Raw genomic sequence first — 27386 nt, 5'->3', positions numbered from 1 at the left:
CACGCTGACGGACAGAGCATTAAGACTATGGTCTTTCCTGCCCAGGTCCCCCCTCCCGACTTCTCCTAGAACGGCAGGGTTCCATTCTTGCCAGACCCCGCCACTTCTCCACTGGGACGGACCGGGACGGCAGCGGTCGGCTTCTTGGGTCCCCTAGGCCCCTGCCGCGGCTCCCGGGGCCCCCGGCGTCTTCCTCCGCCCGACTCCCTCCCCGGGTTCCCGCACCGGCTCTCCCCCGCATCCTTCCTATCCCGCTACTAACTAAACAGAAGCGCTTTTCCCGCCCATCCCGCCGGGCACGCGATAGCGCCGAGGACTCCCCTGGGCGCCGGGACATCCCGCGGGGCCCGAAGCTGCGGCGGGGCACCGCTCGGCCTCGCGCTCGACCGGGCTGCGGAGGGAGACCGCCGGGAAGCCCCCCCAAAACCGGTCGGTCAGGGTCCCCTCTCCCGACACGCTCGGTGTGAGACTTGTACACATTTCAGAACCGGGGGACGCTCCGGGTGTCACTGAGGGTGGCGGCGACCTGACGCCCATCAGGTCCCCTCTAACTACGAACCCGTCGAGGGCTGGACTTCCACGTCGGTTTGTACATTTCCTCTTTGCCCCGGTTTCTGTCGCTCAGACCCTTCCCCGCCTTATCTGTAGGCTCTGAGCCCCTGAAGGGCCAGGGACTGTGTCTCTCATCTGGGCAGCCGTTCCCGGCGCTCTGTACGGTGCTCTGCACAGACTAAGTGCTTAATAAAGAAGCAGCGTGGCTTAGTGGAAAGAGGCTGGGCTTGGGAGTCAGAGGCCTTGAGTTCGAATCCCAGCTCTGCCGCTTGTCAGCAGTGTGACTGTGTGCAAGTCACTTCTCCGTGCCTCGGTTCCCTCATCTGGAAAATGGGGATGAAGACTGTGAGCCCCACGTGGGACGACCTGATTCCCCTGTGTCTACCCCAGCGCTTAGAACAGTGCTCTGCACATAGTAAGTGCTTAACAAATACCAACGTTATTATTATTATTATTATTAAAGACTACTATTTCTATTCCTAGGCAGAAAACCCAGGCTCGAGCCCGTAGGAGTTCGACAAATGTGTTGGCCAATCCTAATTCCCTAGGAAGAGCGTGCAGCGAAACTCACAGTTATTTAAAAACCGTGAAATAAAGTACAAAGAACTTTCTGGCAAAAGATTTACTTCAACTGCCAAAGAATTCACATACGCTTGAAATCGGTGGCCTGCTGGAGAGAACACGGACCTGGGAGTCAGAGGGACCTGGGTTCTAATCCCGGCTCCACCACCTAATAATAATAATAATAATGTTGGTATTTGCAAAGCGCTTACTATGTGCCGAGCGCTGTTCTAAGCGCTGGGGTAGACACAGGGGAATCAGGATGTCCCACGTGGGGCTCACGGTCTTAATCCCCATTTTACAGATGAGGGAACCGAGGCACAGAGAAGTTAAGTGACTTGCCCACAGTCACACAGCCGACAAGCGGCAGAGCTGGGATTCGTCTGCACTGTGATCTTGGGCACGTCGCTGCCCGTTCCTGTGTCTCAGTTACCTCACCTGTAAAACAGGGGTGAAGACCGTGAGCCCCACGTGGGACGTCGACTGTGTCCAGCCAGACCAGCTTCTATCTACCCTAGCGCTCAGCATAGTGCTCGGCCCGTAGTAAGTGCTTAAACACCATCGAAAAAAAAAGTTTTCCTTTAAAAAGGCAAAATAGACCACTCACCTTTCCAGTAACCGTCTACTTTCCTGCACATCCCTGGTGGAAAGGGTAAGAAGTGTCAGGTTGGCATAAGCCAGAAGTAAATCTTTATTAGTTGCTCGCCAGTTGCTTTTATTGGACTCCAAACACTGTAGTGATTCCAGATATTCCTATTGGATGGAAATAAAGAGAAAGTCACGTGCAAACCTTCATCCAATCTTAGCAAAAGAGAACTTTCATCCTCCAGCAGCCGTTCCTCTGCTTTTGCCCACCGCCCAAAGACACCCGTTGAGTTCTTACAGACTCCACTGTAGGGAAAACTTGGGCTGTAGCTCTCACTTCATGCACATGCCAGAGAAGCAGTGTGGCCTAGCGGAAAGAGCACAGGCCCGGAAGCCAGGGGACTTGAGTTCTAATCCCGGCTCCGCTTCTTGCCTGCTGGGTCACCTGAGGCAGGTTACTAACTTCTCCGTGCACTGGTTAACGTCTGGAAAATGGGGTTAAAGTTGGGATCCCCATGTGGGACATGGACCGTGTCCAACCTGACTATATTTTATTTACCCCGGCACTAAGAGTGCCTGGCACATTCAGTACTATATTTAAAAACAAAACAAGACCAGCAACACTGCGTTAGTGTCCAGGGACGCACTGTCGGTAGAAAATCCCCTAATTCCGCCATCTTCTTCAAAATACGGAGAGAAAACGCCACGTTTTGCCAACTTGAGTGTATCAAGCTCTCTCCTGGGCAAACATTACTTGGGCTCTTGGGGTATTCTAATGAACCCATAATCTGTTCAACAGGTTTAAAAGTTCAAGGGAGCACAGAGCCCCTTCTTCACCTCCAATAAATCAATAACTAGGAACAGGATTTAATTAGCTTTCTTTATTACTCATCCACAATCAACTGCTTCTCATCCTGTCAAAGAAGCTATTTTCAAGGCTACCCTCCATACACAAAAATGGACATACAAGTAGCAAAAAACTGGGCTGGATTATTATTAATAGTAATAAATGGTAACAATAATAACTATTATTACTGGTTTTTAAGCGCCTAATGTGTGCCAGGCACTGTACTAAGCGCTGGGGTGGATACACGCAAATCGGTTGGACACAGTCCCTGTCCCTCGTGGGGCTCACAGTCTCGATCCCCATTTACAGAAGGGGTAACAGACACGGAGAAGTGAATTGACTCGCCCGGGGTCACACGGCAGACGAGTGCAGAGCCGGGATTAGAACCCTTGACCTGCGGACTCCCAGGCCCACGCTCTAGCCACTAGGCCACGGAAAGTTAAGAATGTAGAGGGGAGACAGTGGGGACCTTGGATGGTTTGTCCTTAATGGTAGGAGAGAGGTCAAGGAAACCAACCATCACCTATTTCCTCCCACGCCCTCTTGCCTCCAATGGAGATCGAATACTGGGCTGGACCGACTGCTGAAAGTACTCGAAACAGGCCAGACTACTTGTTCTGTTCTGTTTTGCTTTGCTGTCTCCCCGGTTTAGACTGTGAGCCCGTCATTGGGCAGGGATTGTCTCTATCTGTTGCCAAATTGTACATTCCAGGCGCTCAGTACAGTGCTCTGCACATAGTAAGCGCTCGATAAATACGACTGAATGAACGGATGAATGAATACCACTGAATGATCGATGGGCCCCTGGACTATCCCGGTAATGGCAGTTCTTACGTTCTTATTTCTTACCTTCGCTTTTAAGCAGAGCTACCCCGAGATCCCCTCCGGAAACTTGGCTTTTTCCTACCTTAAGTGTGTGAACTACACAGGAATTCCATTCCAAGCTTCTTCGCAACGCCGCGTTTTTCTCTGCTGCTTGACAATGAGCCACCGCATCTTGTAGTCTTTTGTTTGCCCGATATAACTCGATCAGTCGGATGTTCACGTACACATCATCAGGTCTCACGTAGAGCTCCGACTGGATTAGGTCGAAAAGTTGATTCCATCCATCTTCGCCTTTACAATCTAAAAGCTGCTCCTATTTAAAAAGATACAGAAATAAATTTGCAGTTTTTTTCCCCCTCCGACACTGAAGATGCTCAAATCTCAACATACTATTAAGTTGGATTTTTCTGATTCAGGCCCCACTCCTGAAAAGCTAATCATGGCTCGACAAACACTGATAGTTACAAGTATCACTTCCTTGATCAGGATTAGACCTGGATTTAGGGGATTAGATCAGGATTTAGGGGAAGCAGCGTGGCTCAGTGGAAAAAGGCCGGCCTTCGGAGTCGGTGGTCATGGGTTCGAACCCCGGCTTTGCCACTTGTCAGCTGTGTGACTGCGGGCGAGTCACTTCACTTCTCTGGGCCTCAGTTACCTTATCTGTAAAATGGGGATTACGACTGTGAGCCTCACGTGGGACAACCTGATCACCCTGTATCTCCCCCAGCGCTTAGAACAGTGCTCTGCACATAGTAAGCGCTTAACAAATACCAACGTTATTATTAGACCGTGAGCCCATCATCGGGCAGGGAATATCTCTCTCTGTTGCTGAACTGCACAGTGCTCTGCACACAGTAAGCGCTCAATAAATACTACCGAATGAAGGAATGAATGGGCAATTAATTGAGTTGAGGGCCGCCGCATTTCAGTAAGCTGCTGGGGATCGCACATTAAATACTCACCGTCCTCAGTGCCTATTAAGAAAATAATGGAATGTATTACATGCCATTAGAGGAAGGATGAGGGAACCACATTTTGCATATCAGGAACTTGCAAAACGAGTTCTGCAGGCAGTAGGTGCTCATTTAATGCTGTGGGTGATGGTGTTTCCAGCCACACACCGACGATACTGACAATAGTACACGTTATTTAATTTCACGGGTCAAACAGGAGCAATTCACAGACCACCGAAAGAGCGTGGCAGAGGGAAGAGGACACAGGCCTGGGAAGCAGAAGGACCTGGATTCTAATCCCAACTCCGCCACTTGCCCGCTGTGAGATGTTGGGCAAGTCACGACTCCTCGGGGCCTCGGCTACCTCGTCTGGAAAATGGGGAGTAAGACTGTGAATCCCATGGGGACGGTGGACTATGTCCAACCTGATTAGCTTGAATCTACTCCAGTGCTTAATACAGTGCCTGGCACGTACTAAGTGCTTAACGAATGCTATTTAAGAAAAAAAATAAGTGTCAGAGGCTGCTGACTATATTGTGTATATTGGCTTTTTTTATTTCTTCCAGCAAACACCCTAACATGAAGACTATAATCTTGGCTAACTGTATTTGTAATGAGTGAATATTAAAAAAAAAAAAAATAGATCGATGCTCTGAGGATGGTGAAAGAAAAACAAAAAGCTCCATTTATGTACTTAATCTTTGTTCTGTGTCCCTTTCCCGATCTTTTGATTTTTCAACGGTGGGCTTCTTTCGCGTGATCTCATTTTACACCGCCTTCTCTTAGAACGTGACCCTAGAATACGGGGGACGGTCGCAGGCCGGATTGCCAGTTTTACGAGAGCAGAGATCCAGCCTGCTAATTGATATTACTCTCCCAAGCGCTCAGAATATACCCTTGCACGCAGTCCGAGCTCGGTAACGATTACCGACTCAGAGTCGGCAGTCCAATTGGAGGCCAATTTCTTAGATCCTATAGGTGAGCATAGAAAGTGGGCGAGAAATAACTCCTCTAAGCCACCTTCTCTAAAGATTTCCCGTATTCTTCTACGGAAGCAGATAGGGACCGACTGAATAGCTCCTCTAAAACGTATAATGCTGCTGTGTTCCCGTGGTTTCTAGCTTGTTTTTTGCCCAAGACAACCCTGAAAACAGGTGGAAGGATCAACAGTTAATAATAAGGTTGGTGTTTGTTAAGCGCTTACTATGTGCCGAGCACTGTTCTAAGCGCTGGGGTAGACACAAGGGAGTCAGGTTGTCCCACGTGGGGCTCACAGTCTTAATCCCCATCTGACAGCTGAGATAACTGAGGCACAGAGAAGTTTAGTGACTTGCCCACAGTCACACAGCTCACTCACTGTGCTCATTTCAGATTTCGGTTCACCCGGGGATTTGATTTCTTGGGCAAAACTAGGGAGAGGCCTCTGGCTACGCACAACTGACACAGTTGATAGTGGTCGCAACTTTATAATATAGTGAGGTCGTCCCTGTCGTTTTTCTACGTCTGAGTCTCCCCCTGTAGCTCTGTAAGCTCCTTCTGAGCAGAGAATGTGGCTACCGACTGGCCTGGACCTTCCCCCGCGCTTACTACAGTGTGCCGATCACAGCGTACACCTTCAATCACGTGACCGGTCGATTGGCGCGCAGACGTCACCCCGTCAAGTTCCCCACAGTTTCTCGGGACTTAAGTCCACGCCTGACTTAGTCCCCTCAACTCCTTAGTGCGGAGTTGGGAAATCAGCCGCTTAGCCCGCATCCCGGTCCGTGTTCATTTGAGGAAAAAATTCACCCACCAAGTTTCCTAAATTCTGCCGGGTCAATCGTATTTACTGAGAGCCCAGCACTGGACTAGGGGCGATGGGAGAGTACAATGTAACATTCCCTGCATACAATGAGTTTACAGTCTAGGGGACTACAGGAGAAATTACTTCTAAATAATAATAACGACGGTATTTGTGAAGCCCTTACTACGTGCCGAGCACTGTTCGAAGAGCTGGGGGAGATACAGGGTTCTCAGCTTGTGGGGTTCACAGTCTTAATCCCCATTTTACAGATGAAGAAACCGAGGCACACAGCTGACAAGCGGCGGAGGCAGGATGAGACCCCCCCACGACCTCTGACTCCTAAGCCCGGGCTCTTTTCACTGAGCCACGCTGCTCCCCCTAAGCAGCTGCTAAATCATTGAGTCCAATGACGCACAGCGTTTTATAAACTCGGTGTTTTTTCCTGTTTTAAAAATAATCTCGTGCAAACGGGAACGGTCACGACTGTTGAAAAAGGGAGAGACCGGTCAGAGGGGTACGGTGCTAAAACCTTCCTTTGCCTTTAACTCCAACCTCACACTGATAACTGTGCTATCTGTTAAGCGCTTACCAGGCGCCAGGCACCGTACTAAACGCCGGGGTGGATACCGGCAAATCGGGTTGGACACAATTCCTGCCCCAAGTGGGGCTCACAGTCTCAATCCCCATTTTCCAGATGAGGGAACCGGCACAGAGGTGAACTGACCCGCCCAAGGTCACGCCGCAGACAAGCGGCGGAGTCGGGAGTCCAACCCGTGACCTTCCGCCTCCCAGGCCCGTGCCGCGAGTTGGACACTTCGTGGGAGGCAATAAATTTGTCCCTTTCCTCCGTGTTTCGTGCCAAACGCCGACACAAATACAACTACACAAATACACAAACCACTACACAAACAGAGAAACGTGAAGTTGGAAATTTTAAATGTAGGTTGGGGGAGGAAACGGTGAAGGCCTCTCCCTGTTTTCTCCATCTCCTCTCCTACCAGTCTATTTCCTCCCTTCCCGCCCAGGGATGGTGTGAACACCGGCCTGGCCAGACTCACCGGGAGAGGTCCGGACCGGCTCCTACGAGGACAAGCCCGAGGGAGACCTAGCTTTCGGCCTACACCCACATATGATGAGTCTCTCTTATATGTAAATAATGTTGGTATTTGTTAAGCGCTTACTATGTGCAGAGCACTATTCTAAGCGCTGGGGGAGATAGAGGGTCATCAGGTGGTCCCACGTGAGGCGCACAGTCTTAATCCCCATTTTACAGGTGAGGGAACTGAGGCACAGAGAAGTGACTTGCCCACAGTCGCACAGTTGACAGGTGGCAGGGACGGAATTCGAACCCATGACCTCTGACTCCTAAGCCCGGGCTCTTTCCACTGAGCCAGGTGGCTTCTCTAATGATTTCCTTCCACTTTTTTCCTCCCTCCTGGTTTCACTGATCACCCGATGATGATGATGACGGCATCTGTTAAGCGCTATGTGACAGGCACTGTACTAAGCGCCGGGGTGGAGACGAGCAAATGGAGTTGGACCCAGTCCCTGTCCCATGTCACAATCTCAACCCCCCTTTTTACAGATGAGGTAACTGAGGCCCAGAGAAGTGAAGTGACGTGCCCAAGGTCACGGAGCAGGCAAGTGGAGGAGCCGGGATTAGAACCCACAACCTTCTGACTCCTTGACTGCCTCCAAATTAATTCCCAGCTTAATTAATCGACTTTTGCCACAAGTTCACTGCCTCTTATTGTTAGAGCAATTATTTCAGTCAGTCCAACGAGAATACAGGTTACACTCTCAATAATGCTAATAATGGTACATAATGATGGTACCCGTTAAGCGTTTACTATGTGCTAAGCATTGCTTTAAGTGCTAGGGTAGATACCCGGTAATCGGGTTGGACAGAGTGCATGTCCCGCACTGGGGTGGTATTTAAGCGTTTACTAGGTGCAAAGCACTGTTCTAAGCGCTGGGAGGGATATAAGGTGATCAGGCTGTCCCACGTGGGGCTCACAGTCTTAATCCCCATTTTCCAGATGAAGTAACTGAGGCCCAGAGAAGTGAAGTGACTTGCCCAAAGTCCCACAGCTGGCAAACGGCGGAGCCGGGATTAGAACCCATGACCTCTGACTCTTTCCCCGAGCCACGCTGCTTCTCTAATCCCCATTTTACAACTGAGGCCCAGGGAAGAGAAAGGTCACACGGGAGACGAGCGGAGGAGCCGGGATCAGAACCCATGACCTTCTGTCTCCCGGACCCGAGCTCTATCCACTAAGCCACGCTGCCTCCTCAGGGAGCAAGGTGCTAAGGACAACTTGCGCTGAAGCACTTCGGTGCCCGACGTCATCCGGGCAACTATTTTTTCTTCTTGCGCTACCCAGACACAAACAATAATACTAAAAATGGTATTTGCTAAGTGCTTACTATGCGCCAAACACCGTACTGAGTGCTGCGAACAGATCAGGTGGACGCGGTCCCCGTCCCACATGGGGCTCTCAATCCGCTGCACACAAGAATATTCCTTAATTCCCCCCCCCCCCAGCGCTTTAGCCAAAATGCACAGCGTAAACACGCATACTGGGGAGCACCGGCTGTTCTACTTGGGATTTCTTCCCCGATAATAATTTAGTGCGGAAAGTTAGAGGTTGCGAGTAAATGGCCACGGGCCGAGTTTTACCTTCATTCTGTAGACTGAGGTATTTCCAGGGAAAAGTTTGGCAGCTCTCTCAACCCAGTACTTCGCTCTTCCGTCGGTAGGGTCGTTTTTACACAGCAATTCTGCAATCTTCAGGACAAGATCTTTTTGCGTAGGGTTTAATTCGACCGAACGCTGGAATTTCAAAAAAAAAAAAAAAAAAGGAAAAAAAAATCGATAAATGAAATCGAGTACGGCTGGGATGGACGTTACGGCCCGAGTTTTAATCAAATACTACGAGTCGGGTATTTTAAAGGGTCAAACTGACAGCGGGGTCTCGGAATTACTTTTAGAAGACAAGGGAAAACCGATCTCTTCGGAAGGGAAGAGGCAGTACGACGACTTTCCAATCCCACGCCAGTTAAGGGCGAAAGGTTGTACAAATTAGCAGGAGTGATAAGGCACGGCCTGCCCCGAGTTCGAATGTCCACCGCCGAGAACTTCTCCTCGGTGCGACCGTCAAAGAGCTGCTATTTATGTACTGCTCATCATTACGTTCGCGCGTAACTCTATCTGGAGACAAGCTCGCCGACCAAAACCAAACTGTCAGATAGCATCAACGGAGACGGTACACCTGGATCGAAATTCGCTCCGACCTCAAACTCCGTTAATCCTAAACTATCCTCCGAGGACCCGAGGAGAGCGGGTTGCAACTCTAAATCCTACTCGTTACCTTGTAGCAGCCGACGGCTTTGTCCAGGTTTTCCTCTGCTTCGTACAGCTGGCCCAGGAACTTATGGGCTTTGGGATCTCGCTCTTGGACATTAAGGTAATTCGATATGTACCTGTGAGAAACATCCAGCTCGTTTTAAAACACCAGATTTAAGTCGCTTCGGGGGATTTTATCAAGACCAAAAGAGTCTGAACCAGAAGACGCGAGAGCCTGAATTACAAAGGTGCCTAAATACAGGCTATCAGCGTCCCACCCTCCACATCTTTAAAAATACAGAAGTGTTATAATAGCAGCCCTTATTGCGTGCAAAGCACTGTTCTAAGGGCTGGGAGAGAATACACAGGTGGGATTTAGACACGGTCCACGTATCTTGGGGAGCTCATAATCGAAGAATTTAAGAGGGGACGAGGCGGGGGGGGGGGGGGGGGGTGAGCAGGTGCAACGTATAAATCGGGGGAGAGGATTCGATTAGACCGTAAGCCCGTCAAAGGGCAGGGACTGTCTGTTACCGATCTGTCCATTCCAAGCGCTCAGTACAGTGCTCTGCACATCGGAAGCGCTCAATAAATACTACCGAATGAGTTCCTAAAGGGCGTTTGGCATTCGGTCTGAACCGTAGCGGTCGGCCTCTACTTCCTATTTCTTCCAGGGATATCAAATCTACGAGTCACGAGGTGGGGACGATGTCACGGCACACTGGCGTGGAGCCCCAAGAGAATCCACGTCCTCCCGTAAATAAGCCAGGAGCTCCGGGCCTCTGGCGTTACAACCGCAAAAGTGGCAAGAAGCTTTATCGCCATTATCCGAATGCTTCGCTTACCCACCCCTCGATGATTCGAGGCAGAGGAGATGGAGGCGGTGAAGACCCAGAGGTAACCCCGGAATTTAACTGACGATCTTTCCCCCGCTATCTTGTTTTGACCCCCAAAGGCTACCGGGGAGAACTATTTCGTTGAGTTCCCCTCCTGATCCTGCCTACCTGTTGGAGATGTTAATAAAAGACGTAATGAAACGGGCAAGAAGAAAGCAGAAGGTAGCTCCGCCAGGCCCTGAACTATCATAGAGTGGCCCTGGGAGTCAGAAGGACCCGGGTTCTAATCCTGGCTCCGTCCCTTTGCTGTGTGACCCTGGGCAAGTCACTTCACTTCTCTGTGCCTCGGCTCCCTCACCTGTAAAATGAGGATTAAGAGCGTGAGCCCCATGGGGGGGGGGGGGGGGGGGGGGGGGGGGCAGGGACTCTGTCCCACCTGACCAGCTTCTTTCTGCCCCAGCGTTTAGTTCAGTGCTTGGCACATAGTCAGTGCCTAACACCACTCGATCAGACTGTGCGCCCGTCGACGGGCAGGGACTGTCTCTATCTGTTGCCGATCTGTCCATTCCGAGCGCTTAGTGCAGTGCTCTGCACCTAGTAAGCGCTCAATAAATACTGATGAATGAATGAATTTGTCCATTCCAAGCGCTTAGTACAGTGCTCTGCACATAGTAAGCGCTCAATAAATACTATTGAACGAATAACACCACTGAAAAAAAGAAAGAAAACAAGCAAAGAGGTCTCAGAGCACCGGGCGTTTTTACACAAAAAGAAGCATCACCTAAGTTTGAGATTCTTCGAGTAAACCAAAGCAACCTTAAAAGGATAACTGAACTAGTCTTGCTACATATTCCTTAGTAACTCAATTTAAAACACTTGAATTCAATTCTTTAGAAGATCGGCCTAATTCGTCTCCTTATTAGTTACGTTTCGACCGAGTGGCCGTGGCCTCGGTCCACTTCCCATTTCACTGCCCGCTCACGGAAATCTTAGCCAGCGACCAATTTTTAGAAGCGCGAAAGGCGAGAAGAGGAATTTACCTTTTAGCCAGATCGTATTCTTTGGCTTCATAATACAGCTTAGCGAAAAGGAAGCCTTTCATTGACTTCTGAAAGGAAAAACATTTTGCTAGTTAGAAATCACTCCACAGAACGTGTTCAAGCTGAAACACCTCTACGATCACTAATAAATGGTGCTAGATGGTCTTGATTATATTCCACAGGCAGAGAAGCAGCGTGGCGCAGTGGAAAGAGCCCGAGCTTTGGAGTCCGAGGTCGTGGGTTCGAATCCCGCCTCGGCCCCTTGTCAGCTGTGTGACTGTGGGCGAGTCACTTCACTTCTCCGGGCCTCAGTTCCCTCATCTGCAAAATGGGGATGAAGCCTGTGAGCCCCACGTGGGACAACCTGATTCCCCTGTGTCTACCCCAGCGCTTAGAACGGTGCTCGGCACATAGTAAGCGCTTAACAAATACCAACATTACATTATTATCGAGGCCGGGAGTCAGAAGGTCATGGGTTCTAATCCCGGCTCTGCCGCCTGTCTCCTGCGCGACCTTGGGCAAGTCGCTTACAAGACCGGCTGAAGTTTTATTAGAAGCTTTTTAGATTTTTTTTTTTTTTTTTAACACGTTTAACAGCTTTGCAGTGAGAGTAAAATCTGTGTAATTAGTTGATCTGGATAATGTAGCAGTTAATTTTTACGGTGCTTCATTTTTGCTTCACAGGGATTACTGTAAATTTATGGAACTGTAAGCGATTAATTAGCAGAGCGCTCCGCACACAGGAAACACTCAGAAACCATCGATTGCTACAGCGTGGCTCAGTGGAAAGAGCCCGGGCTTGGGAGTCAGAAGTCATGGGTTCGAATCCCTGCCCTGCCCCCTTGTCAGCTGTGTGACTGTGGGCAAGTCACTTCCCTTCTCTGGGCCTCAGTTCCCTCATCTGTCAAATGGGGATGAAGACTGTGAGCCCCACGTGGGACCACCTGATGACCTTGTATCTACCCCAGCGCTTAGAACAGCGCTCGGCACATAGTAAGCCCTCAACAAATACCAACGTTATTATTGTCAGCTGTGTGACTGTGGGCAAGTCACTTCACCTCTCTGCGCCTCAGTTCCCTCGACTGTAAAATGGGGATTAAGACCAGGAGCCTCACGTGGGACAACCTGATGACCCTGTGTCTACCCCAGTGCTTATAGAAGCAGCGTGTCTCAGTGGAAAGAGCCCGGGCTTCGGAGTCAGAGGTCGCGGGTTCGACTCCCGGCTCTGCCACTTGTCAGCCGTGTGACCGTGGGCGAGTCACTTCACTTCTCTGGGCCTCAGTTCCCTCATCTGTAAAATGGGGATTAAGACTGTGAGCCCCACGTGGGACAACCCGATTCCCCGGTGTCTACCCCAGCGCTTAGAACGGTGCTCTGCACATAGTAAGCGCTTAACAAATACCAATATTATTAGAACAGTGCTCCGCACATAGTAAGCACTTAAATACCAACATTCAAAGAGCGGAAGGTTTTCTTTCTGAATACCAGACTTGATTTAGGTGTGAGAAAGGTTAGTAGAGGTCGAGAGTCTGAATTCTATAGCTCTCAATAATAATAATAATGTTGGTATTTGCCACGTGTGGCTCCCTTCCCAGCCAAACGTGGGGTTCCACGAACCGCAATCCTGCCCCGAGAGAGAGCGGGGCTCCTGCTGCCAACACGCGGGGGAAAAGCTTTGTGGATGGTTTTGAGGGCGAGCCCGGCGGCTGCCCGGCGGGACCTCTGGCGCTCCTACCTAATAATGTCGGTATTTGTTAAGCGCTTACTATGTGCAGAGCACTGTCCTAAGCGCTGCGGGAGATCCAGGGTCATCAGGTTGTCCCACGTGAGGCTCAGTCTTCATCCCCATTTGGCGGATGAGGGAACTGAGGCGCTGAGAAGTGAAGTGACCTGCCCCCAGTCACACGGCTGACAAGTGGCAGAGCTGGGATCCTTCAGCAACGGCGTGCAGGGGCTGGGGAAGGCTGGGCAGGGACTGTGCCTACCGAATCTGTGCTCTCCCAGCCGCTCAGTACAGTGCTCTGCACACAGTGGGCGTTCCGTAAATACCACTGACGGATTGACTGAGGGTAGACGTGCAGAGCCCAGGCCTCGGGTTCGGGAGGTGGTGTAGGGCACGGTGGCAAGCCAGAGCAGACCCGCGGGCGGCCACAACGGCTGCCGTCGATTGGTTAATCGTATTTACTGAACACTTACTGTGTGCAGAGCACTGTACTAAGCACTTGGGAAAGTACAAAACAACAAGAAAGAGCCACACTCCTGGCCCGCAATGAGCTCAGAGTCTGGGGGGGAGGGGGGGGCGGGAGGGGAGGAAAGATATCAGTAAAAATAAATAAAATGACAGATACGTACGTAAGTGGCGTGGGGCTGGGAGGAGGGGGAAGAACAAAGGGAGCAAGTCAGGACGACGCAGAAGGGAGTGGAAGACGAAGAAAGGCGGGGGCTTAGTCTGGGAAGGCCATGAGACGGTGGCCGCAGGCTCAGGGTACACGGTTTCATTCATTTATTAACAATAATAACGATAATGGTATTTGTTAAGCGCTTACCATGTGCCAAGCACCGTTCTAAGCTCTGGGGGTAGATAGAAGGTAAGCAGGTTGCCCCCCGTGGGGCTCACGGTCTTCGTCCCCGTTTGACAGATGAGGTAACTGAGGCCCAGAGAAGCGAAGTGACTCGCCCAAAGTCACCCACCTGACAAGTGGTGGAGCTGGGGTTAATTACAATAAAAAATAAATAATCTCGGTATTTGTGAAGCGCTATGTGCCGAGCACTGTTCTAAGCGCTGGGGTAGATACAGGGTAACCAGGCTGTCCCACGTGGGGCTGCCCGTCTTAATCCCCATTTTCCGGATGAGGGAACTGAGGCCCAGAGAAGCTGAGTAAGCCCGTCGATGGGCAGAGACCGTCTCTGTCTGTTGCCGATTTGTACATTCCAGGCGCTTAGTACAGTGCTCTGCACATAGGAAGCGCTCAATAAATACTACTGAATGAATGAGTGACTTGCCCCAAGTCACCCAGCTGCCAAGGGGCGGAGCCGGGATTCGAACCTCCGACCTCCGACTCCCAAGCCCGGGCTCTTTCCGCTGAGCCACGCTGTGTATTTCTTTATGGTAGCAGAGAAGCAGCGTGGCTCAGTGGGAGGAGCCCAGCTTGGGAGTCGGAGGTCACGGGTTCGAATCCCGGCTCTGCCGCTTGTCCGCTTTGTGACTGTGGGCGAGTCACTTCACTTCTCTGGGCCTCAGTTCCCTCATCTGGAAAACGGGGATTACCTGTGAGCCTCGCACGGGACCACCTGATCACCCCGTATCCTTCCCAGCGCTCAGAACGGTGCTCTGCACACAGGAAGCGCTTAACAAATACCGACATTATTATGATGGTATTGAGCGCTTAGGTCGTGCCAAACGCCGCTGTACGTGCCGGGGCCGGTATGAGTGAATCAGGTGGGATGCTGATGTCACTCCTGCGGCGCGATGTCCTTTTCCGGGGCTCTTCTGAACACAAAGGTCGCCCCCTCCAAGCCGAGGTTAACGGTCTACTCCGCGTGACCCCCGCGTGGCTTATCAGCCAGAGATTTCTCCTCCCGCACGGCGGCTGGGGTCCCGGACGCCTGGGGCTTCGGTTCGGGCTCCACCCGGCAGGGAAATGTCGCTGGGGTCACGTCGGCAGAGAAGCGGTGGTGGCCTAGCGGGTGGAGCGCGGGCCCGGGGGGTCGGAAGGTCACGGGTTCTCATCCCGGCTCTGCCGCTCGTCTGCTGAGCGACCCCGGGCAAGTCACTTGGCTTCTCTGGGCCTCTGTTCCCTCTTCTGTAAAACGGGGGATCAAACTGGGAGCCCCACGGGGGAACGGGGCTGTACCCCGCCCGATCAGCCGTATCTACCCCAGTGCTTAGAACACAGTAAGCACTTAAATACCATTATTATTAGTAATAAATGAAGCCGCGGACCTGAGTCCGCGGCCACCGTTTCACGGCCTTCCCAGACTGAGCCCCCGCCGTTCCTCACCTCCCGCTCCCTTCTGCGTCGCCCTGACAAGCTCCCTTTGTTCTTCCCCCTCCTCGCGGCCCCACCTGTCTTTTTATTTAGCTTAGTCGTCAGCTACTACTCTCGGTGGTAAAGCTCGCGGACCGAACGGGGACGCCCTGACGGACCGTCCCCCTGCCGGGGGACGCCCTGACGGACCCCCGGAGAGGACGGCGGACCGACTCGGGCCGTTTCCCTTCCCTCCTCATCGGCTCCTCGCTCCTGGCTGCACCGTAAAACTAGCCGGGACCCCAGCCGGAGAGGCGGCGTGGGCTCGGTGGAAAGAGCCCGGGCTCGGGAGTCGCCGGCGGTGGGTTCTAATCCCGGCCTCCGCCCCGTGTCAGCTGGGTGATTTCGGGCGAGTCGCTTCACTTCTCTGAGCCTCGGTTCCCTCGTCTGGAAAACGGGGATTTTAAGCCTGGGAGCCCCACGTGGGAAGGCCCGATGACGCGTATCGACCCCGGCGCTTCGAACGCTGCCTTGCACGTAGTAAGCGCTTAACAAATCCCGACATCCCATTATTATTAAGTGGTGCCGTGCGGACCCGCTATCAATTCCATCGCTAGAGAAGCAGCCCGGCCCAGTGGGATAAAAAGTTACCCATCTCAGTGCGTGGAGCCAGGAGCTCCGGAGGTTACCGTTCCAACATTTGCGAACTTCGAAGGCAGCGGCAGAACGGCTCCGCCTCTTCAGAAGCAGGAGGAGGAAACCCTCCCTCCATTCGCCTTTGTTTTGCTCTTCTCTGGGAAGGATTGCTCAACAGCCGCTCCTTCCTGAGGAGCAGGAAGGGAATCCCTAAGTGAACAAAAGCCACACCGCCCCTGGCTCGGCCCAACCAAACGCTAACTGAGAGCAGAGCTCGGCCCAGAACCGTCGCCTAATCCCCGACGTGGAGAAGTTTACCAAACTAACGTTTCGAACCTGGGAGTCACCAGGCCTGGCTTCTAACCCCGGCCCCACTACGTGCCTGCTGTGTGACCCTGGGCAAGTCCCTGAACTTCTCTGGGACTCGCTGGCAAAATGGGGACTGGACTGAGCCCCCTGTGTCCTACCCCGGCGCTTAGTAATAAGGTAATAATGTTGGTATTCGTTAAGCGCTTACTACGTGCCGAGCACTGTTCTAAGCGCCGGGGTAGACACAGGGGAATCGGGTCGTCCCACGTGGGGCTCCCAGTCTTCATCCCCATTTTCCAGATGAGGGAACTGAGGCCCGGAGAAGTGAAGTGACTCGCCCACAGTCACACAGCTGACGAGTGGCCGAGCCGGGATTCGAACCCATGAACCCTGACTCCAAAGCCCGTGCTCTTTCCACTGAGCCACGCTGCTACAGTTCTGGGCACCAAGTAAGCGCTTCGACAGCTCGTCCTCCAGACTGGAAGCTCACGATGGGCAGGGAATGTGTCTTATATCAGGAATAATAACTGCGGTACTTGTTGCGCATTTACTACACGCCACGCTCTGAACTAAGTGCTGGAGAAAATACCAGGTGATCAAGTTGGACAGGGTTGCCGCCCCACACGGGGCTCACAATCTTAATCCCCATTATAGAGATGAGGTAACTGAGGCCCAGAGACGTTAAGTGACTCGCCCAAGGTCACGCAGCGGGCAAGTGAAGCAGCGTGGCTCAGCGGCAAGAGCCCGGGCTCGGGAGTCAGGGGTCGTGGGTTCTGATCCCGGCGCTGCCACTAATCGGCTGTGTGACTTCGGGCGAGTCACTTGACTTCCCTGGGCCTCGGTTACCTCATCTGAAAAATGGGGATGAAGACGGTGAGCCCTACGTGGGACAATCTGATTATCTTGTATCTCCCTCGGCGCTTAGAACAGTGCTCGGCACATAGTAAGCGCTTCACAAATACCAAAATTATTCTGAAATTATTAAGTGGCGGAGCCAGGATTAGAACCCGTGCCCTTCTGAGGTCAGCCTGGCCCACTGGATAAAGCACGGGCTGGTAGTCAGAGGGCCTGGCTTCTGAGCCCGGCTCCGCCACGGGTCTGCTCCCCGGCCTTGGGAAAGTCACTTCCCTTCTCCGTGCCTCAGTTCCCTCACCTGTCAAACGGGGACCGTTCCCTTCTCCGTGCCTCAGTTCCCTCGCCTGTCAAACGGGGACCGTTCCCTTCTCCGTGCCTGGGTTCCTTCATCTGTCAAATGAGGACTAACACTGAGTCCCACTTGGGACCCAAACCGTGTCCCATCCAATTTGCTTTTACCCGCCCCCTCCCCGCAGTGCTTAGCACGGGGCCTTCCACACGGCACACGCGCAAATACCACCACTACGCCACGCTGCTCCTCGCTCTGCACCCAGTGAGCGCTCCAATACGACCGACGGAGGGCATTAAAAGTGAAAATGCAGTGCCTTTTTCGGGAAAAGGCACGGGAATAATAATAATAATAATAATAATGGTAGAACGAATCTGGTGAGGAGGGGAAGGAGGGATCATTTTTCTTCCAAAACGTTCAGACCAGGCCTCCCCACTCCTCAAGCAACTTGGGTGGTTGCCCATCCACCTCTGCATCAAACAAAAACTCCTCCCTCTAGGCTTCGAGGCTGTCCGTCCCCTCGCCCCCTCCTACCTCTCCTCCCTTCTCTCTTTCCACCGCCCACCCCGCACGCTCCGCTCCTCCGCCGCTCCTCCTCGCCGTCCCCCGTTCTCGCCTCTCCCGCCGTCGACCCCCGGCCCACGTCCTCCCTCTGGCCCGGAAAGCCCTCCCTCCTCCTGGCGGATTAACTGCCCCTTCCCCCACTTCCAAACCTTACCGAAGGCCCACCTCCTCCAGGAAGCCCTCCCTGCCTGTGCCCTCCTCCCCTCCCACTCCCTTCTGCGCCGCTCTTACTTGCTCCTTCATTCGTCCTCCCTCCCAGCCCCACGGCACATAGGTATAGATCTGTAATTTATATATAAAGAGACGCAGAGAGGCTAAACAGCGTGGCTCAGTGGAAAGAGCCCGGGCTTGGGAGTCAGAGGTCATGGGTTCGAATCCCGGCTCTGCCCCTTGTCAGCTGGGTGACTGCGGGCAAGTCGCTTCACTTCTCTGGGCCTCGGTCACCTCATCTGTCCAATGGGGATGAAGACGGTGAGCCTCACGTGGGGCAACCTGATGAACCTGTATCTCCCCCAGCGCTTAGAACGGTGCTCTGCACGTAGCAAGCACTTAAATAACATTATTACTATTACTATAATCATAATAATAATAATAATGGCGTTTCTTAAGCGCTTACAATGTACAAAGCACTGTTCTAAGCGCTGAACACTGTTTTGCCATGGATGCTACTGATGCCTCTTTACTTGTTTTGCTGCCTGTTTCCCCCCTTCTGGACTGTGCACCTGCTGTGGGCAGGTTCTCTCTACTGCTGAACTGCTTTCTGAGCGTTTAGCCCAGTGCTCCGCACACAGTAGGCGCTCGATGAAGCAGCAGGGCTCAGTGGAAAGAGCCCGAGCTTGGGAGTCAGAGGTCATGGGCTCGAATCCCGGCTCTGCCGCTTGTCAGCTGTGGGACTGTGGGCAAGTCACTTCACTTCTTGGTGCCTCGGTTCCCTCACCTGTAAAATGGGGATGAAGACTGTGAGCCTCACGTGGGACAACCTGATTCCCCTGTTCCTCCCCCAGCGCTTAAAACAGTGCTCTGCACATAGTAAGCGCTTAACAAATACCAGCATTATTAACTTAGAGAAGCAGCGTGGCTCAGTGGAAAGAGCATGGGCTTTGGAGTCAGAGGTCATGAGTTCGAATCCCAGCTCTGCCACTTGTCAGCTGTGTGACTGTGGGCAAGTCACTTCACTTCTCTGGGCCTCAGTTACCTCATCTGTAAAATGGGGATTAAAAGTGTGTGGGCCCCATGTGGGACAACCTGATTCCCCCGTGTCTCCCCCAGCGCTTAGAACAGTGCTCTGCACATAGTGAGCGCTTAACAAATACCAACATTATTATTATTATTAACTTCTCTGTGCCTCAGTTCCCTCATCTGGAAAATGGGGATGAAGACTGTGAGCCTCATGTGGGACAACCCGATTCCCTTGTGTCTACCCCAGCGCTTAGAACAGTGCTCGGCACATAGGAAGCGCTTAACAAATACTAACATTATTAACTTCTCTGTGCCTCAGTGACCTCATCTGTAAAATGGGGATGAAGCCTGGGAGCCTCACGTGGGACAACCTGATGACCCTGTCTCTCCCCCAGCACTTAGAACGGTGCTCGGCACATAGTAAGCGCTTAACAAATACCAGCATTAACTTCTCTGTGCCTCAGTTCCCTCATCTGGAAAATGGGGATGAAGCCTGTGAGCCTCACGTGGGGCAACCTGACTCCCCTGTCTCTCCCCCAGCGCTTAGAACAGTGCTCTGCACAGAGTAAGCGCTTACCACCACCATGACGATGATGAATGGGGCTGAATGAATGAGTGAATGAATGAATGAATGATGAGGGAGGGGCGGCCGTTATTTCCCGCCGGGCTGGCGAGGGGGAGGGGCTCGAGCTGGGGCGCGCGCCGCTCCGCCGTGACGTCAGCGGGGGACCCCCCCCCCCCGCACCGCCGGCCGCCCGCGAGACGCCCGCGCGCGCCCCGACGCCGTGACGTCGGCGGGGACCCCTCGGCCGCCCGCGAGACGCCCGCGCGCCAGCAGGAGCCGCGCGCGCCCCGACGCCGTGACGTCAGCGGGGGACCCCCAGCGGCCGAAGACCAGGCGGGAGGGGGCGCGCATGCGCGCGCGCTCCCATCCCTCCCTCCCTCCCTCCTCCTCCCCCCCCGCCGGACGTGTGGGCGCGCGCACGGCCCAGTCCGGCCCGAAGCGGCCCAGCCCGGCCCTGCCGCCATGGCCGCCGCCGCCCTTCCCTCCCTCCCTCCCTCGCCACCCACCCACCGGCTCACCTCTCGGGGCGAGGGGGCGGACCCCTGCACCGAGGCAATGTAGCGCTCCACCTCGGCCCTGCTGCGCCACATGGCCCCGGCTCCGGAGGCGGCGGGGACGCGCCCGCGCTGGCAGGAGGCTCGGCCGGGGGCCGCTTCCAACCCCGTGACGCGAGCGCCGCCGGGGCCTAAAGAAGGCGCCGACACCCCGCGCGCTGACGTCATCGCCGCGCGACGACACGACGTCGGCGTGGCGGGGGGCGGGGCCGCAGAGGGCGGGGGCTGGGACGCGGGGTCGGCCTGCGCTCCGGCCTGAGGGCCCTCACTCGCCGGTCATTCCCTCAGTCGTTCAGGCAGTCAGGCAGTCAGGCAGTCATTCATTCCCTCAGGCGGTCAGCCAGTCATTCATTCACTCAGTCATTCAGGCAGTCAGGCAGTCATTCACTCAGCCAGTCATTCAGTCATTCCCTCAGTCATTCAGGCAGTCAGTCATTCATTCATTCCCTCAGTCATTCAGGCAGTCATTCAGTCATTCCCTCAGTCATTCAGGCAGTCAGTCATTCATTCATTCCCTCAGGCGGTCAGCCAGTCATTCATTCACTCAGTCATTCAGGCAGTCAGTCATTCATTCACTCAGCCAGTCATTCAGTCATTCCCTCAGTCATTCAGGCAGTCATTCATTCAGTCAGTCAGTCATTCATTCACTCAGTCATTCAGTCATTCCCTCAGTCATTCAGGCAGTCATTCATTCATTCACTTAGTCATTCATTCATTCACCCAGCCAGTCATTCAGTCATTCCCTCAGTCATTCAGGCAGTCAGTCATTCATTCACTCAGCCAGTCATTCAGTCATTCCGGCAGTAAGTCATTCATTCAGGCAGTCAGTCATTCATTCATTCCCTCAGTCAGTCATTCAGTCATTCCCTCAGTCAGTCATTCAGGCAGTCAGTCATTCATTCACTCAGCCAGTCAGTCATTCCCTCAGTCATTCCTTCATTCGGTCACTCAGTCATTCATTCATTCACTCAGCCAGTCATTCATTCCCTCAGTCAGTCATTCAGGCAGTCATTCATTCGGTCAGTCAGTCAGTCATTCATTCACTCAGTCATTCCCTCAGTCATTCATTCATTCGGTCACTCAGTCAGTCACTCAGTCATTCATTCGGTCACTCAGTCAGTCACTCAGTCATTCATTCGGTCACTCAGTCAGTCACTCAGTCATTCATTCAGTGTCAGTCACTCAATCATTCATTCATTCATTCGGTCACTCAGTCAGTCATGCAGTCATTCATTCATTCACTCAGTTATTCATTCAGTCAGTCGGTCATTCATTCACTCAGGCAGTCATTCATTCATTCACGCAGTCATTTCTTGTCATTCCCTCATTCATTCATTCGGTCACTCTGTCATTCATTCATTCACTCAGGCAGTCATTCATTCCCTCAGTCAGTCACTCAGTCCATTCATTCATTCGTTCAACAGTATTTATTAAGCACTTACTATGTGCAGAGCACTGTACTAAGCGCTTGGAATGGACAAATCGGTAACAGATAGAGACAGTCCCTGCCCTCTGACGGGCTTACGGTCTAATTGGGGGAGACGGACAGACAAGAACGAAGGGCAATAAATAGGATCGAGGGGACAAACATCTCATTAAAACAATAGCAAATAAATAGAATCGAGGTGATGTACATCTCATTAACAAAATTAATAGGGTAATGAAAATATATACAGTTATGCAGACGAGTACAGTGTTGAGGGGATGGGAAGGGAGAGGGGGAGGAGCAGAGGGAGATGGGGGGAAAAGAGGGTTAAGCTGCGGAGAGGTGAAGGGGGGGTGGCAGAGGGAGTAGAGGGAGAAGAGGAGCTCAGTCTGGGAAGGCCTCTTAGAGGAGGTGAGTTTTAAGTAGGGTTTTGAAGAGGGAAAGAGAATCAGTTTGGCGGAGGAGAGGAGGGAGGGCGTTCCGGGACCGCGGGAGGACGCGGCCCGGGGGTCGACGGCGGGACGGGAGAGACCGGGGGACGGCGAGGAGGTGGGCGGCGGAGGAGCGGAGCGTGCGGGGTGGGCAGTGGAAAGAGAGAAGGGAGGAGAGGTAGGAAGGGGCGAGGTGACGGAGAGCCTCGAAGCCTCGAGTGAGAAGTTTTTGTTTTGTGCAGAGATTGAGCAGAGTGCAGAGTGTCAATCATTCACTCAGTCATTCATTCAGGCAGTCATTCAGTCAGTCATTCAGGCAGTCATTCAGTCAGGCATTTGCTGTCAGTCAGTCATTCAGACAGTCATTTATTCAGTCAGTCATTCATTCACCCAGTCATTCATTCTGTCAGTCAGTCATTCAGTCATTCATTCACTCAGTCCATCATTCAGTCATTCATTCATTCAGGCAGTCATTCAGGGTCAGTCAGTCATTCAAGCAGTCGATCAGTCAGTCATTCAATCAATCGTATTTATTGAGCCCTTACTGGGTGCAGAGCCCTGTACTAAGCACTTGGGAGAGCACAATTCAACGGCAGAGAGAGAAAATCCCTACCCAACAACACTGCCAGAGAAATCTAGGGGTGAACGGGCCCTTAAATCCGAGAGAGGAAGATAGACCTGAGTTCTAATCCCGCCCCTGCCACCTGTCTGCTGTGTGGCCTTGATGGTGGCGATGATGATGACGACGGTATTTTTTAAGCACTTACTATGTGACAAGCACCATTCTAAGTGTTAGAGAAGGAGCGTGGCTCTGTGGAAAGAGCATGGGTTTAGGAGTCAGAGATCATGGGTTCGAATCCCTGCTCTGCCACCTGTCAGCTGTGTGACTTGGGGCAAGTCACTTACCTGCTCAGTGCTTCAGTTACTTCATCTGTAAAAGGGGGATGAAGACTGGGAACCTCACGTGGGACAGCCTGATGACCCTGTATCCCCCCCAGCGCTTAGAACAGTGCTCTGCACATTGTAAGCGCTTAACAAATACCAACATTATTATTGAGAGGTAGATTTGGGACTCATCCACGTAGAGATGGTAGTGAGAGCCATGGGAGTGAATGAGTTCTCCAAGGGAGTGGGTGTAGAGTTCGAATCCCAGCTCTGCCACTTGTCGGCTGTGTGACTGTGGGCAAGTCACTTAACTTCTCTGGGCCTCAGTTCCCTCATCTGTAAAATGGGGATTGAGACTGTGAGCCCCACGTGGGACAACCTGATTCCCCTATGTCTACCCCAACGCTTAGAACAGTGCTCGGCACATAGTAAGCGCTTAACAAATACCAACATTATTATTATCATTATCCTTCACGCAGTAAAATCTCGAGTCTCTGCCGTCGTCTTTGATCGACGTTTTGATCCCTCGATCATCCGCCTTTGACTCTTTCCCGTGCCGCCGCTGCCCAGCAAGGGTGAATCGACTTGGATGTTTCGGCTTAGACCTTTCCATCGTGGCAGAGCTCGAACCAAGCAGTCAGTCGATCGATCAATCCATGGTATTTTTTGAGCCCTTACTGTGTGCGGAACACCGTAGTAAGCACTTGGGAGAGTGCAATCTCGCGTTATAGAGAAGCAGCGTGGCTCAGTGGAAAGAGCCCGGGCTTGGGAGTCAGAGGTCATGGGTTCGAATCCCGGCTCTGCCACTAGTCAGCTGGGTGACTGTGGGCAAGTCACTTCTCTGTGCCTCAGTTACCTCATCCGTAAAACGGGGATTCACTGTGAGCCTCACATGGGACAACCTGATGACCCTGTATCTCCCCCAGCACTTAGAACAGTGCTCTGCACATAGTAAGCGCTTAACAAATACCAACATTATTATAGGAGAACTGGCAGCTCCGAGGGCGGATGGCAGTTGTCTGTGCTACTGCGTTGGTTGGCGTCTGTCTCCGCTGGACCCTGGGTTGGTCTGTGGTGGGTTGAAAGGGGGTGATAATTATAATAATAATGTTGGTATTTGTTAAGCGCTTACTAGGTGCAGAGCACTGTTCTAAGCGCTGGGGGAGACACAGGGGAATCAGGTTGTCCCACGTGAGGCTCACAGTTAATCCCCATTTTCCAGATGAGGGAACTGAGGCGCAGAGAAGTGAAGTGACTCGCCCACAGTCACCCAGCTGACAAGAGGCAGAGCCGGGAGTCGAACCCATGACCTCTGACTCCCAAGCCCGGGCTCTTTCCACTGAACCACGCTGCCAGAGGACACTTTAAGGATGTAGTCGAGGTCGGCCCCAGACAGTACAGCAACACAAATATCCGGAGAGATCCATGGACAGTTTCTAGGACTTTACCAGTCAACTATGGGAGGGAGAGTCGAGCAGAGGCCTGTCCATGCCATTCCTAGCTTGGCCAGTGGCTAGCGAGGGGAAGGCCATCTGCTAAAAGTCAAAACTCACCCGTGCCGGGCAGCGGCGGCACGGGAGAGAGTCGAGGGTGGAGAATCAAGTTTGCCGCGTGGAGAGAGACGATGGTAAACCACTTCTGGATTTTTACCAAGAAGCCTCTGTGGATCCACTACCTGAACGATTGCAGACGGAGAGCGGGGCGTTCGGGGAGAGATGTGTTCTTGCCGTCGCTATGGGTCGGGGACGACTCGACGGCATAAGCAGCGTGGCTCAGTGGAAAGAGCCCGGGCTTCGGAGTCGGAGGTCATGAGTTCGACTCCCGGCTCTGCCACTTGGCAGCTGTGTGACTGTGGGCGAGTCACTTAATTTCCCTGGGCTTCAGTTCCCTCATCTGTAAAATGGAGATTAACTGTGAGCCTCACGTGGGACGACCTGATGACCCTGTATCTCCCTCAGCACTCAGAACAGTGCTCTGCACATGGTAAGCGCTTAACAAATACCAACATTATTAGTGTGGTCTAGTGGAAAGAGCACTGACCTAGGAGTCAGAAGATCCAGGTGCTAGTCCTGGCTCTGCCACTTGCCTGCTGAGCGACATACTTATCTATTTCTCTATCTATCTGCCTAGCTATAATAATCATAATGGTATTTAGTGCTTACTATGTGCCAAGCACTGTGCTAAAACGCTGGGGTGGATACAAGCAAATCGAGTTGGATATTGTCCCTGTCCCACGTGGGGCTCATAGTCTAAATCCCCATTTTACAGATGAGGTAGCTGAGGCCCAGGGAAGTGAAGTGACTTGCCCAGGATCGAGCAGCAGGCAAGTGAGAGAGCCAGGATTAGAACCCATGACCTTCTGACTCCCAGATCCGGACTCAAGCCACGGCACCATGCTGCTTCTTTGTATACTGCTTCTCTATCTGTCTACAGATAGATTTATACATGTTTTATAGAGGTTTTTGGGTTAAACGCTTACTTCATTCATTCATTCACTCATTCGGTCATATTTTTTGAGCGCTTTCTATGTGCAGAGCACCGTACTAAGCGCTTGGAACGTACAATTGGGCAACAGATAGAGACAATCCCTGCCCAACGACGGGCTCACCGTCTAGAAGGGGGAGACGGACAAGACAACAAAACAAGTAGACAGGCATCACTACCGTCAAAATAGATAACTAGAACCATAGATAAATGCACATCATTAATTAATTCATTCATTCAATAGTATTTATTGAGCGCTTACTATGTGCAGAGCACTGCACTGAGCGCTTGGAATGGACAATTTGGCAACAGAGGCAATAAAATAAATAGAGCCATCAATATGTACAAATAAATACAAGCGCTGTGGCGGGGGCGGGGGCAGAGCAGCAGCATGGCTCCGTGGAAAGAGCCCGGGCTTGGGAGTCAGAGGTCAGGGGTTCGAATCCCGACTCCACCGCTTGTCTGCTGTGTGACCTTGGGCAAGTCACTTCACCTCTCTGTGCCTCAGTTACCTCATCTGTAAAAATGGGGATTAAAAAACCTGAGCCCCACGTGGGACAACCAGATGACGCTGTATCTACCCCAGCGCTTAGAACAGTGCTCTGCACATAGTAAGCACTTAACAAATACCATAATTATTTTTAGAGCAGAGGGAGGGATTCGGGGCGATGGGGAGGGGAGGAGGAGCAGAGGGAAAGGGAGGGCTCAGTCTGGGAAGGCCTCTTGGAGGAGGTGAGCTCTCAGGAGGGCTTTGAAGAGGGCTTACTTTGTGCCAGGCATTGAACTAAGCACTGGGGTAGGTACAAGCTAATCAAAGTTAAAAAAAAAAGTGACCTTGTGGAGGTGACTTCAGTTTCCCGCTTCAGTTTCCTCCTCTACACAACGGAAGGCGAAATACCCACCGGGGAAAATTCCTGCCGATCTTCCTTTTTATCCCCTGGTAGGATAGGGAGTGTGTCCAATCTGGTTATAATAATGTTGGTATTTCTTAAGCGCTTACTATGTGCAGAGCACTGTTCTAAGTGCTGGGGGAGATACAGGGTCATCAGGTTGTCCCACGTGGGGCTCACAGTCTTAATCCCCATTTTCCAGATGAGGGAACTGAGGCCCAGAGAAGTGAAGTGACTTGCCCACAGTCGCACAGATGACAAGTGGCAGAGCTGGGATTCGAACCCATGACCTCTGACTCCAAAGCCCGTGCTCTTTCCCCTGAGCCACACTGCTTCTCTAGGGCTTAGCACCTAGAAGCAGCATGGCCACGTGTCGGCTGGGTGACCTTGGGCAAGTCACTTTACTTCCCTGGGCCTCAGTTTCTTCACCTGTAGAAGGGGGATTAAGAGTATGAGCTCTATGTGGGATAGGGACTGTGTCCAATCTGGTTACCTGGTATCTACCCCAGAGCTTAGACCAGTGCTTGGCATATAGTAAGTGCTTAAAAAGTACCTTAATAATAATTATAACGATTATTATAATCAGCCTTTTCAGCCAAGTGCTTAGCTCTTAGAAGCAGCATGGCCTAGTGGATAGAGCACAGGTCTGAGAGTCAGAAGACCTGGATTCCAATCCCAGCTCCGCCACTTGTCTGCTGTGTGACCTTAGGCAAATCACTTCGCTTCTCTGGGACTAAATGATCTCATCTGTAAAATGGGGATTAACTCCTCCTCCCTGTGATTTAGGCCGTGAACTTTAGGTGCGACCGCCTGATTACCTTGTATTGCACTGTACTCTCCCAAGCCCTTAGTACAGTGCTCTGCACACAGTAAGTGCTCAATAAATACCACTGATCGATGTACCCAGCACTTAGTAACAATAATAATAATAATAATGGTATTTGTTAAGCGCTTACTATGTGCCAAGCACTCTTCTAAACGCTGGAGTAGATACAGGGTAATCAGGTTGTCCCATGTGGGGCT

At 52.3% G+C, this 27386-nt stretch overlaps 1 protein-coding gene across 2 annotated transcripts in view; it reads right to left on the bottom strand.

The window, feature by feature from the left end:
* The window catches only part of RANBP2 (RAN binding protein 2), a 60498-nt gene extending 40181 nt beyond the window's left edge, over positions 1 to 20317 (bottom strand). The window contains exons 1-6 of one of the 2 annotated variants that reach the window (XM_029057955.2): positions 20212 to 20317; positions 11329 to 11396; positions 9478 to 9589; positions 8787 to 8939; positions 3453 to 3683; positions 1721 to 1866 (exon numbers count right to left, since the gene is read on the bottom strand). In XM_029057955.2, the coding sequence (XP_028913788.1) occupies positions 1721 to 1866; positions 3453 to 3683; positions 8787 to 8939; positions 9478 to 9589; positions 11329 to 11396; positions 20212 to 20283 (782 nt within the window). In that variant the 5' untranslated portion in view covers positions 20284 to 20317. The remainder of the gene's footprint in view (positions 1 to 1720; positions 1867 to 3452; positions 3684 to 8786; positions 8940 to 9477; positions 9590 to 11328; positions 11397 to 20211) is intronic. The other variant, XM_029057956.1, reaches the window with a different exon arrangement.
* Between the last annotated feature and the right edge of the window lie 7069 nt (positions 20318 to 27386).

This window comes from Ornithorhynchus anatinus, chromosome 2 (genome assembly GCF_004115215.2).
Source record: "Ornithorhynchus anatinus isolate Pmale09 chromosome 2, mOrnAna1.pri.v4, whole genome shotgun sequence".
Lineage (NCBI taxonomy): Eukaryota > Metazoa > Chordata > Mammalia > Monotremata > Ornithorhynchidae > Ornithorhynchus > Ornithorhynchus anatinus.
The sequence above is the reverse complement of the archived record's forward strand: the minus strand, read 5'-3'. Positions and strand labels throughout refer to the sequence as shown.